Source organism: Saccopteryx leptura, chromosome 2 (assembly GCF_036850995.1).
Source record: "Saccopteryx leptura isolate mSacLep1 chromosome 2, mSacLep1_pri_phased_curated, whole genome shotgun sequence".
Lineage (NCBI taxonomy): Eukaryota > Metazoa > Chordata > Mammalia > Chiroptera > Emballonuridae > Saccopteryx > Saccopteryx leptura.
The window spans coordinates 88,292,251-88,305,021 of NC_089504.1; the positions used below are offsets into that span (position 1 = coordinate 88,292,251).

General features: G+C 40.8%; 1 protein-coding gene across 2 annotated transcripts in view; it reads left to right on the top strand.

Annotated features, from left to right (window-relative positions):
• TEK (TEK receptor tyrosine kinase) overlaps window positions 1–12,771 on the top strand; it is a 135,689-nt gene that overhangs the window by 94,746 nt on the left and 28,172 nt on the right. For both annotated transcript variants that reach the window (XM_066368285.1, XM_066368284.1), the window contains exons 10-12: window positions 3,581–3,742; window positions 6,656–6,790; window positions 10,843–11,130. In XM_066368285.1, the coding sequence (XP_066224382.1) occupies window positions 3,581–3,742; window positions 6,656–6,790; window positions 10,843–11,130 (585 nt within the window). The remainder of the gene's footprint in view (window positions 1–3,580; window positions 3,743–6,655; window positions 6,791–10,842; window positions 11,131–12,771) is intronic.

The following is a 12,771-nucleotide window of genomic DNA, read 5'->3' on the forward strand; positions in this document are numbered from 1 at the left end:
CACATGACATCAATGCATAGATGCATCTCTAGTTCTAGGTTACTGAGGCCTTTTCATTGTCATATTGATTAATATTCATGAAACGGAAATAGACATTAGGTAAATTAATCTGTTTCATTAATGGCACTATTAAAAAATAGATACTAGGCTTTATTATCAGAGTACAAATTGGTATGATGACTTTGAAAAACTGGCAATATGTACTAAAGCTAATCATATACCTGCCCTATGACTTAGCAATTTAACTCTGAGATATATGCTCAAAAGAAATGAGTGTGTATGTTTAAAACAGACATCTTCAAGGATGTTCAGAGCAGTTTCATTCATAATAGCCCCAAATAAAATTAACTCAAATATTAGAAGGGATAAATATGAGAAGATATTAGAAGGGATAAATATATGGTAGTACATTCATAAGTATTGCTTTGCTAGGGCTGCTGTTACATGGTACCACAGAGAGGGAGCTAAAACAACAGAAATTGATTTGTCATGGTTCTGGAGCCTGAAGACCAAGATCAAGCTGCCAAGTTGGTTTCTTCTGCAGCCTCTCACTTAGGCTTGTGGATGGTCTTCTCCCTCTATCTTCATAAGGTCTTCCCCATGTACGTGTGTGTATCCTAACAATCTTCTTATGAGGACAACAGTCATTTCCACTAGGAACTGCTCTAATAATCTCATTTGAACTTAATTACCTCCGTAAAGACCCTGTCTCTAAATACAGTTACCTTCTGAGGTGCTGAGGGTTAAGACCTCAGCATATGAATTTGGGGGGAATGCAATTCAGCCATAACACCATACAATGGAAAACTAAACAACAAAAAAATTAATTCTTGCTACACTATGGATAAATTTAATAGACATAATAATGAGCAAAAGAAAGTACATGTTTTATGAATCCACTTATATAATGTTAAAGAACAGGCAAAGCTAATATATGGTGACAGAACTCATTATAATAGTTCCCTATTGACTAGGAGGGAACATATGGTACTGGTGCTTTTAGTGGGGGCTGGAAATGTTCTCTCTCTCAACCTGGGTAAGGCTTTCATGGGTGTGTAAATAAGTAAAGTTCCTTGAGCTAAAAACACTTAAGATTTTTACACTTTAAAATATGTATATATCACCCTGGCCAGTTTGCTCAGTGGATAGAGTGTTGGCCCAGCTTGTGGATGTCTTGGGTTTGATCCCTGGTCAGGGCACACATGAGAAGAGACCATCTGCTTCTCTTCCCCTCCCTCTCCCTCTCCCTCTTCTCTCTCTCTTCTTCTCTCTCAACCAGTGGTTTAATTGATTGGAGTGTCGGCCTTGGGCACTGAAGATAGCTCAGTTGGTCTGAGCACAGCCTCAGGTGCTAAGGATAGTTCAGTTGATTCAAACATTAGCTCCAGACAGGAGTTGTCGGGTGCATTCCAGTAAGGGTGGATGTGGGAGTCTGTCTCCCCAACTCCCCTCTTCCCACTTAAAAAAAATGTTTATATATATGAATAATTGAAAGACAAAAACAAAACAATAAATTACTAAGAAGAAGCTTTTTGGAGCATTTTTTTTACCTTTGTAATATTCTTTCACAAGAGACTGGCACTAATAGTTATAATAAAATACACATTTTGATAATTTAAACAAACAGTTGTCCTGAGTGATCATACAAGGAAAGCATGGTTTAATGAATTTACTCACTTTTTTCAGAGTGCTGACTTCAGAAACTGACCTAAGGAAATGTGAATCTAGACCTACCTGACTTAACACTGGCATAGTCTGCTTCCAGGGCTTACTGCTTGATTAAGCTTCTTAATGACTTTATTATCCTGACCTCAGGCAACTTACTCCTCAGTCTCTATTTAGTTAGTCAATAGAATTTACTAAAGGACTATAATGTTCTACACTACAAGGAAAAACAAGAAAAAGCTCTCCCATTATGAAGCTTTCATTCCCATAGAGAGATATAACCAATGAACAAATAAATGAGTGAAATGTCTAGTTTGCTAAGATGCCGAGTGCCAGAGAGAAGACTAAAGCAGAAATGGGGGTAGAGAATGCTAGGGCAGGGCTGGAGGGGTGACTAATTTTAAATGGGGTAGTCATGCTTCCTGAGAGGATGATATTGAGCAAAGACTTAAAGGTCATTCTTATGGATGCTGAGTCAAAACATTAAGACAGAGAGATAAAGTAAAATTATTGAACATTTTAATGTCTCCTAAAATCTGAAAGAGTCTACATTATATAAAATACACTCTTGTGAAATAAAAATCCCCAACAATTAAGCACGTCAAAGGTCAGGCTACTGGAGCTATAGAGCTAGTGGAAATTCAGCTGGCAAACTATTCAGCACCTGGTGAACAAACCTAGTCTTTGCCTTAATGGAGTGTAGAGTCTACTGCAGTGTTCTACAACCATTTTATTATTATCCATTAAGCAACCCTTTTAGAAATTTTATTCCAAAACTCTGCTCCCATCACCATAAAAAGGTAACATCACAGATGAACTGTGGCTCTGTGGGAGGCTACAAACCATTGTAATAGTTAAGGTTTTTTTATATCCCAAGAACCAATTTTCACCTCCTTGGTAGGGTGCTATTGTTCCTTCTGAGAATGCATGGTCTTTAAGATGGAGAGATTATCCTGGGTTATCCAGATGGATAAACTCTAATCACATGAGTCCTTAAAAGCAAAGAATCTTTCCTGGCTCTAATCAGAAAGATATGTTACAATGGAAGAAGGGTCAGAGAGATACAACTTGCTGACTTTGAAGATGAAGGAAGGAATGCATGTAGTTTCTAGAAGGCAGAAAGAACAAGAAAACAAATTCTCCCATAGAAACTGCAGAAAGAAACACACCCCACTAACACTTAGCCCAGTGAGACCCATGTCTGATTTCTGACCTTCAAATTTGTAAAATTATTATTTTTAGCTCCCCCACCTCCCAAAAAGAGAAAGAGAAAGAATACATAGTCTAGTGGGAAGTCCAATATCAAATAATCACACAAAGTCACAAAGAATAATAAACTCTGAAAATTACAATGAAGCAAAAGTATAAGTTCTTCGAGAGCCTAGCTGAGCTTCTAGGATAGCTCTTGTGAAGAAGTCACATTGGAGGCAAGGGTTGAATGGTGGGTAAGAGTTAACTGGAGAATAGTGGAAGGTGGAGTGTTCCTTCCCTGAGAATGACATCTACAAAGAATCCAAGACAAAAAGGAGCATGATGTATTGTTAGTCAGATGAACTGAAAGCTGGTCCATGGGACAAGAGGGTGCTGGGTAGGGGGAAGAGGAGGCTGGATGGAGGCAGGAGCTCACTCCTGCAAGGCCTCAGGTCATGGTACACATTTTAGGTTTTATTCTAAATGTAATGGAAATCCATTGCAAGGTCTTGAGCACAGGAGTACTCATATTTTAATAAAGCACTTTGACTGTGATAATGGATTGGAGAGGCAAGAGTTAAGCGGAGAGACCATGGAGCAGGTGACTACATTGACTCTGAGGGGGAGTTATTGGAACTGTGAAGGTACTCACCCTCTCCCCTAACTAAGAACAATGATAAAACCCAAATCTAAGAACTAATCTGATGGCTGACATTTTGTTTAGTTCTTCCAAAGCCCTTGAATGCCCCAAACGTGATTGACATTGGACATAACTTTGCTGTCATCAACATCAGCTCTGAACCTTACTTTGGGGATGGACCAATCAAATCCAAGAAGCTCCTCTACAAACCTGTCAATCATTATGAGGCATGGCGGCACATTCAAGGTAAGGTTTGGACAGGAAAAGCTCCATTGAGCTGGAGGTGTGGGACCAGGAACAAAATGTTTCCCAAATACAGAAATCCCTCTCCTTGTCTCAGCTCTCTACCCCATGGTGGTGGCTATAGCAGAGGATTTCATTTCAGAGTATACAAGCTAAAGTGTGGGGCCCTCTGAGTTCTGGGGCCAACTTTCTGAAATTCGGGGGGTACTACGGAACAGAGAACAGACCACATCAGGAGTTACTATCTATATCAATATTTCTTTTTCAGGCTTCCTGGCTCTGCAATCCTGTTTTTAGTTCCTCCATCTTGGTTGGTCACAGTGAAAGACACATATTTATGCTATAAGTATGATAACAGGAAATTCCAGGGTCTGCTGGAAAGACAAAGAGACCTAATCTGCTTAAATTTGAGGGATGAGTGTTGCTACTATATTGAGTTGTTTTTTCTTTTTTTCATTTGAATCTTGCCCTGTCCTGCAGGCCCCTAACCCACAGAGATTTTGAGAGAAATTTGGGCCTGAAAAGTTTAGGTTGGGGCAGAGTGGAGTGAAGTAGGGGGAGGGGGTATGTGGGCAAAGAGCACATGCTCCTCCCTCAACTTCCTGAAAGAAAAAATAATTCTACAAAATGTGCTCAAATGTCTAAAGTTCATGAAAATAGCTTAATTGATTTGTTAAATTCATTTTGAAACACAAATTGGAGTTTAGTTGGTTGCATGTAAAATCCATTTAGTTGGATGATGTAAAATCACAATTAAAAATAACACTGGGCGTTGTCTACTGACAGTGCTGCTTTAATTTTGCCATCTTGTAGAGGACCTGCCATATCACATTGTGGCAGCACCCCCACCCCCAATACTGCATTCTCGCGATGCCTGTGACTCTCTGGAAATAGCCCTCTATCCTCTGTATGTAGATAATTATAGAAGTTACAAAAAAGGAGAAGGCCCTGGCTGGTTGGCTCAGTGGTAGTGCGCCAACCTGGCATATACAAGTCCCAGGTTTGATTCACGGTCAGGGCACACAAGAGAAGTAACCATCTGCTTCCCCCCCTTCTCTCTCCTCCTTCTCTGTCTCTCTTCCTGTCCCACAGCCATGGCTCAATTGATTTGAATGTGTTGACCCTGGGTGCTGAGGATGGGTCTATGAAGCCTCTGCCTCAAAGGCTAAAAATAGCTCGGTTGTGAGCATGGCCCCAGATGGACAGAGCATCAGCCCCAGACAGGGTCACTGGGTGCATCCTGGTCAGGGTGCAAGTGGGAGTCTACCTCCCCTCCTCTCACTTAAATTTTTAAAAAAAGGAGATGAAAAGGAGGGTTTTGAGTTTAATAATGCTAACTGGCCTGGGTATGTCAAACCCAGTCGTGGTATCATTACCGAGCTTTGTACATGCTATAGTAGGCATAGCTGAAATTCAGAAGCTCAGGGACATAAGGCTGATGTGTGGGGTTGCTGTTTCCATCAATGGCTAGGTCTCATTAAAAAATATGGTGATAATAATTCATAGTTTCTTTTTACAAGTAGAAACCCACAAAATGGTCTTCTGAGGATTCTTAAACACAGCCCACTTTTTCTTACTGACTTGGAATTTATCATATGGTGAAGCAAAAAATCTACCTGTGCAGGATCTGTGGAAAAGGAAGCTGGCTAAACCCCATAGCTAAGGAGAGAAACAGCATGTATCATTTGTTAATGGGATCTGTTTTCTTTCTTTCTTTCTTTCTTTCTTTCTTTCTTTCTTTCTTTCTTTCTTTCTTTCTTTCTTTCTTTCTTTCTATCTTTCTTTCTTTCTTTCTTCTTTCAAGTGAGAGGAGGGGAGGCAGAAAAACAGACTCCTGCATGTGCCCCCACAACAGACTCCTGCGTGTGCCCTTGTCTTTCTTTCTTTCTTTCTTTCTTTCTTTCTTTCTTTCTTTCTTTCTTTCTTTCTTTCTTTCTTTCTTTCTTTCTTTCTTTCTTTCTTTCTTCCTTCCTTCCTTCCTTCCTTCCTTCCTTCCTTCCTTCCTTCCTTCCTTCCTTCCTTCCTTTCTTTCTTTCTTTCTTTCTTTCTTTCTTTCTTTCTTTCTTTCTTTCTTTCTTTCTTTCTTTCTTTCTTTCTTTCGTGAGAGGAGGGGAGGCAGAAAAATAGACTCCTGCATGTGCCCCCACAACAGACTCCTGCGTGTGCCCTGACCGGGATCCATCCGGCAACCCTTGTCTAAGGCTGATGCTCAAATCAACCAGCTGTCCTCAGTGCCTGCCCGCTAGAACTCATCATGCCACTGGCTGCCAGAGGGGAAGAGAGAGAGAGAAGAGGAAGAGGGAGGAAGAGAAAAGCGGATGATTGCTTCTCTTATGAGCCCTGACCGGAATCAAACCTGGGCTGTCCATACACTGGGCTGACGCTGTATCCACTGAGCCACTGGCCAGGGCTGAGATCTGCTTTCAAGTACTCCAGAACCCTTCCTTAGTAATGATGTGACCAGCACAAATCCGTTTTTCTGTCATGTGAGCACACCCTCAGATCTTTTCCCTGTTGGTAGCTCACTTGTCATCACTGTATGTACTTGAACACAGTAGAAATTAAGTTACTTTATGTTATTCTAAAGTGATGTTTTTACCCCTTAATCATATTGGTAGTCTATATAGCTGAAGTTTTGTGTGATTTTCTCTACAAATGAAAAGACTAGAGCAGAAATGATTAGGTGACACAGAGATACATACATTAATGTATACATCGTAAACTGAAAACTTCCTTTAAAAAGCCTTATTTTCCTCATATTAGGAATGGTGAAGCCCTGAAGATGGAATTGCCTCTCTGTCTAACACATTGTATTTTTAAAAATCAAACATTAGTTCACATTGCAATAACAACATTCCAGTTTAGAGAATGTAAAAGAATGCCAACCTAAGTTTCCTGGACTTTCCCTCTTCCCAGTGACAAATGAGATTGTTACACTCAACTATTTGGAACCTCGGACAGAATACGAGCTCTGCGTGCAGCTGATCCGGCGTGGAGAGGGCGGGGAAGGGCATCCTGGACCTGTGAGACGGTTCACAACAGCGTCTATCGGTCAGTTGAAGCAAATAGCATTTATTCATGAGCCGGCTGGGAGGGGGAGGAAGGGGAAAGAGGAAGGAAGACCAGGAAGGGTGGTGGTGGGTGAGTGGGTGGGTGGGGATGGAGATGGAAGCAGATCGCTTTTGAATGGGTGGGAAAGTGACAGGAAGGGTAGCAACTTGGAGCCAAACTGTTCTGTTCCTTTATTTGGACCGCGCTCTGCTCTCTGTCCCTGGGGGAGGGGTCCGCGGCGGTCCATGAGGACAGATAAGGAAGCAGATGAGCCTTCAGGAAGGTAGGGACATCCCTTAGGAGTTGGAACTTACTCAGTAGCAACTGTACTGAGCCTTGGCTGCTGAGTTGTACCAAGAGTTTCCTGTTTCCATCTTAGGGGCCCAGGCCAACCTCTTGCCATACCTACTTCAGAATTCCCAGTTTGTTTGTTTTAAAATGTAATTTTAAATTTTTTCAAAGTAATCCATGCACGTAGTGAAAACATCAAATAAGATGAAAGGCTTTTATCTAAAGAACAGCGGCCCCTGCTCCACCCTTGCACCTTCCAGTCCTGTGTCCTCTAGGCAGCCACTTTGATCTCCTTAAGCTGCTTCTTATAGTATATACCTCTGTGTTTCTAAATCAATGTCCTCAAACACCAGTGTTCATCTGAATCAGCTGGAGAGCTTGTTAAAACAGATTTTTGGGCCCTGCCCCGAGTTTCTGACTCTGATCCCATAGGCTGGGGATAGGGAGTGAAGCTCAAGAATTTGCATTTCTAAAAAGTTTGCAAGTGATGCTGGTCCTGGGTCCACAGTATCTAAGTAATACTTGTAGCAATATTTCTTGATTAAGCAATGTTAGTTGCTGCCTATTGGCCTTACGTTGTGCTAATTGAAGAGCCTTTAATTTGGTGAGTTTCCTTGAGCCTAACTGAGGCTCCAGCTCTCTGCTGCCCAGGTGCCCTCCTCTAAAACATGGGAGGGACCTCTTGTGAAGTTCTCTTTTCTAGGGTTACTGTGTATAATAGTCTGTTACTGTCTCCTGGCCAGTGCTTTATGGTCTCAAATTCATATATATTTAATTCATATGGCCTCAAAGGGTAAGAATGTCATCTTTCCCATTTTTTAGACTGAAAAGAGTGGTTGATAACTTGCCCATAGTGATGTATTTGATGCTGCATCATACTAGATATTCAGACTTAATTTTTTCTCCAAATCATTATTATTATTATTTTTTATGTAGGAGCCCAAAAGCATCATTTCTTTATCCCTCTGGATAAATTTTCCTATTTTTTAGTCCATCTATGAAAGCAGAAGGCTATGGAGTGACTTAGTGAGAAACTAGGAAGAACCCCTAGCTCTCCTGCAGGGCTGTGCAGCACTAACAGACACCTCCCACGTCACACGCCCCACCGAGTTTTCGTTTGACCAGCCACATCCTTAAAGAACCAAACTGAACTCAAGAGCTACTCTGGCGCTTGTAGAAGCATTGCATAAGTAAGAAGTGGCTTCCTGGGAACCTACCAGATAGTGAATACTATAGGTTCCCAGGAATAAAGGGATCTCTCTGACATAATCAAAGAGGTCCTCGGTGTGCGGTCAGGTTGATGCATCAGAACTCACACTCAGACTATGTTCCAGCTAGCATGCATTGAGAAATCTCTTGGAACATTTCATGGGTAGGTGGGAAAGAGAATTCTTGAAGGTTCTTCTTTTCCCACCCATGATTTGAATTTTGCTGATGCTTGTGTTTTAATTCATCTGGCAGTTGCACTATTTATACTTGTGCTGATTGAGTGGCGGAGGCCATGGAGGCCAGGCAGGGAGGGAAAAGAGCACATTCAGAACACATGGTAGAAGGAGGGCAAGGAGGGAGGGGTGAAGGGCAAGTTGTGTTTGTGAAGGAAAGGAAAAAGGAAATGACCATCCACTGAGTTACTCCCCTATACCGGGTATAGGCTTGGAAGGTTTACATGTGTGTCCCAAAACATCTAACTTCTGTTCTGCTTAGTGATTAGAAGCCTATCTAACCATTCGAGGTGGTTTATTTTGGAACTTGACTTTCAAGATGAGCAAAAGAAGCTGACATCATTCCTCTCAGTGTGCAAATGTTGTAGAGAAAGGTCTGATAAGAGCTTTAGCATGATGCCAGGAAAACTGCAGGACCACTTGCTGGTTCTCACTAGTGTCAGAGCAGCCAGAGCTGGAAGTGAGAGCCACTCTCCCAGGGATGAAAACAGACCCATCCCCTCATTTCTTACCAACAGTTAGAACAGTGTTTCTCACAAATTTTATTTATTTATTCAAGTGAGAAGAGGGGAGATAGACAAATTCCTATATGCACCCCAACCAGATCTCCCTGGCCACCCTCATTTTGGGCCGATACTAGGACCAACCAAGCTATCCTCAGTGCCTGGAACTGATGTTCAAACTGATCGAGCCACTGGCTGTGAGAAGGAAAGAGAGAGAGAAAGGGGAGAGGGACAGGAAGAGAACCAGATGATTGCCTCTCATGTGTGCCCTCACTGGGATTGAACCCAGACATCTGCATGGCAGGCCAAGGCTCTATCTACTGAGCCAACTAGCCAGGGCCTACTTTATTTTTTTCCATTCTCTCTCCCTAAGGACATTTTAGATATTTATCTCCTTAGAAAAAATGTCTCCCTGTCATGCATTTTAATACCACGAATTTGTTTATAGTGTATTATGGCCTTTCATAAACCATTGAAATATCTAAAATATTCTTACACACTAAGAATCCATTTTTGCCCCTTAGGGGCAATAATGTCCCTGCTGAGAATATATGAGTTAGAGGATCTCTATTTTATGTTTTGAAAATACTTTATATCTGGAATTTAAAAATCAATTACAGCTATTCACTGAAAATGCACAGATTCCCTTTCTGTCCACTGACACAAGACAAGACATTTAAGAAAGAAAGAAAGAAAGAAAGAAAGAAAGAAAGAAAGAAAGAAAGAAAGAAAGAAAGAAAGAAAGAAAGAAAGAAAGAAAGAAAGAAAGAAAGAAAGAAAGAAAGAGGGAGGGACAGGTCATGATACTAGAGCATCCAGCACATTCTAAGCATTTTCATATCAATTATCTTATTAATTCCTCCCGAGTCTGGAAGATGGGCATTTTCATTTTGTGTTGCATGTGAACTTGGAGAGGTTGTGAAATTTCCCAAGGTCACAAGACTATACCATGCTCTTGTCTCTTTACTTTTAAAACCCATATTGTTTCCATTCTGTTACCTCTCTAGTAGCCCAAGTTCTTGTGAGTTATTATGACCAGGCGGCACATGCAGGGAGCCATTTATGGAGTCAGAGCTGGCTAGGCCTGGCCCTGCTGCCACAGCTGTTACCGTGTTTAAGGTTCTCCATGTTCAGAGGAAGTAATCCCTAAATTGCTTTAAAATGTGTGGCTCAAAATGGTAAGAGAAACTCACCTATAAACCCACAAACTTGGAAAATACACTGTTTTCATTTCTATCAGTTTCCTTCCTATCCCTGACCAATTGTAGAAATGACTTTTACCAAGTTGCAATGAGAGGTTTTTTTTCTAATTAATGGATTATAAATATTTGTATGGGGTTTCCATACTTTTCCCAATTATCTATTTTAATCCATTGGATAGCTATATCATAATTTATTAAGGCATTTTCCTATTTTGAACATTTTGATTTCTTTCAATATTTTGCTATTATAAATAATGTTATAATGAACATCTACATTCACATGGGTTTTCTCTTCTTTTAGATGATTTCCTGTTTGTCAGATTATAGGGCTAAAGTATGTGTAATTTCTAGGGCTCTTGAAAAATATTCCCAAATTGTTCTCCAAAGGTTTGTGTTCCTGTATTACAATTACCCAAACCACAGATTAGAATTATTTTCAAGGTTTGCTATTTTGGTAGGAAAAAAGTATTGCATGGCCACTAGACTGTATTTGTTTGATAGCTTGTGAAATTATGTATTATTCTAGGATCCAAGTTATTCTGTAAAGCTACCCTTTGGGGCTGTTTGTTACCTTCACCCTGTATGAAAATAATGATCTTTCTGGTTTCCCCCAGGTCTCCCTCCTCCAAGAGGTCTCAGTCTCCTACCGAAAAGTCAGACCACTCTAAATTTGACCTGGCAACCAATATTTTCAAGCTCAGAAGATGAATTTTATGTTGAAATTGAGAGGAGGTCTGTGCAAATGAAAAGTGATCAGCAGAATATTAAAGTTCCAGGCAACTTGACATCAGTGCTGCTTAACAACTTACACCCCAGGGAGCAGTATATAGTTCGAGCCAGAGTTAATACCAAGGCCCAGGGGGAATGGAGTGAAGATCTCACTGCTTGGACCCTTAGTGACAGTAAGTGGCTCCTACTGCCCAGTCTCTTCCTGAATGACTTTTGACTGCTGCCATTGGGACTTAACTGCCATTACTGTTTCTTAGAAATCATAGAAGCCAGTTATTTGTGAATAGAAGCTAATCAATGCCCTGCAACATATAAGGAAGATCCATGTAGATGGATTTGCAGTAATTCAGGGAGGACTGTGCTAAAATTTACCTTTCCTTGGTATAGAGTGATTTATTAAATAAACAAATAACATGAATAAGATTTTCTAAGGCTCATTTAATCTGTTATAGGACAGTTTTCAGGATTATCATGCATCTATATGTACACAGATGCCAATTAATTATAAATGGGTTTTCCTTAATCTTAAAAGCTTTGCTTGAAAAATATTCTTTTTTTTTTTTTTTTTTACAGAGACAGAGAGGGATAGATAGGGACAGACAGATAGGAAGGGGTAGAGATGAGAAGCATCAATCATCAGTTTTTCGTTGCAACACCTTAGTTGTTCATCGATTGCTTTCTCATATGTGCCTTGACCATGGGGCTACAGCAGACCGAGTAACCCCTTGCTTGAGCCAGCGACCTTGGGTCCAAGCTGGTGAGCTTTGCTCAAACCAAATGAGCCCGCACTCAAGCTGGCGACCTCAGGGTCTCAAACCTGGGTCCTCCACATCCCAGTTTGATGCTCTATCCACTGCGCCACTGCCTGATCAGGTGAAAAATATTCTTAACAAACAATTCTTGCAGTTACAATACAAAAGTTTTTTCAAAATATTTTGCAATTTAGGTTTTTCTTAATTTCAGATTGGTTATTTAAAATTAGTTGGAATTTCTTGGACGTCTTCATATTATTGAAAGATTTTTTTCATCATTAAGCAGAGTTCTATTTTAATTCGTGGCTTTAGAACTGTGTCTGTGCATTTGGAGAACTTGGAGAGGTTATTTATTTCTTGGCCACACTGGTGACCACTTAAATTAGGACTGTGTTGTCCCTTGCCCACCCTGGACGTCTAAGGTTCTCTTCTGCAGTTGGGTCTCTGTTTCCTCAGTAACAGGTGTGGCAACCAACTCAGTGTTCCTCCAGCCACTCTCTCCTTGTGTCAATGACGTGTGGACATTTTGACTGTTTTTTTAGCAGGGGTCTCAAACTCAACTCAGCATGTGGGCCGCAGAGCAAGATCACAGCCATTAGGCGGGCCGCGCTAGGTCTACAAAAGGCAACTGTTACGCAACACTTTTCAGTGTCACAAAACGACCAGAAACTGTAGTTCACATCACAACTGCTGTTAACTAAGCTAATATCTAGCTAGGATGCTAGAGAAATGAAAAATACAAGTAGGCCCCTAGGCTTACTTAATTTTATCCAAAATATTTTAAACTTCGTGGATTAGTCTGCGGGCCGCACAAAATTGTTCGGCGGGCCACATGCGGCTCGTGGGCCGCGAGTTTGAGACCCCTGTTTTAGTGTTTAGGAATTCTTCATCATATTAAAAAAAAATTCTGTGAAATATAAAAGTTACAGAGCAGGGCAGAGAATGATACAACAAATACATTGCTCTCATCCAGAATTAAAAACTGCTGGTATTTTCTCATATTTGCTCTAAGCCTTTTTTGTTGATTTATGGAAATGATAACAAGACAGATAAATCAAAATC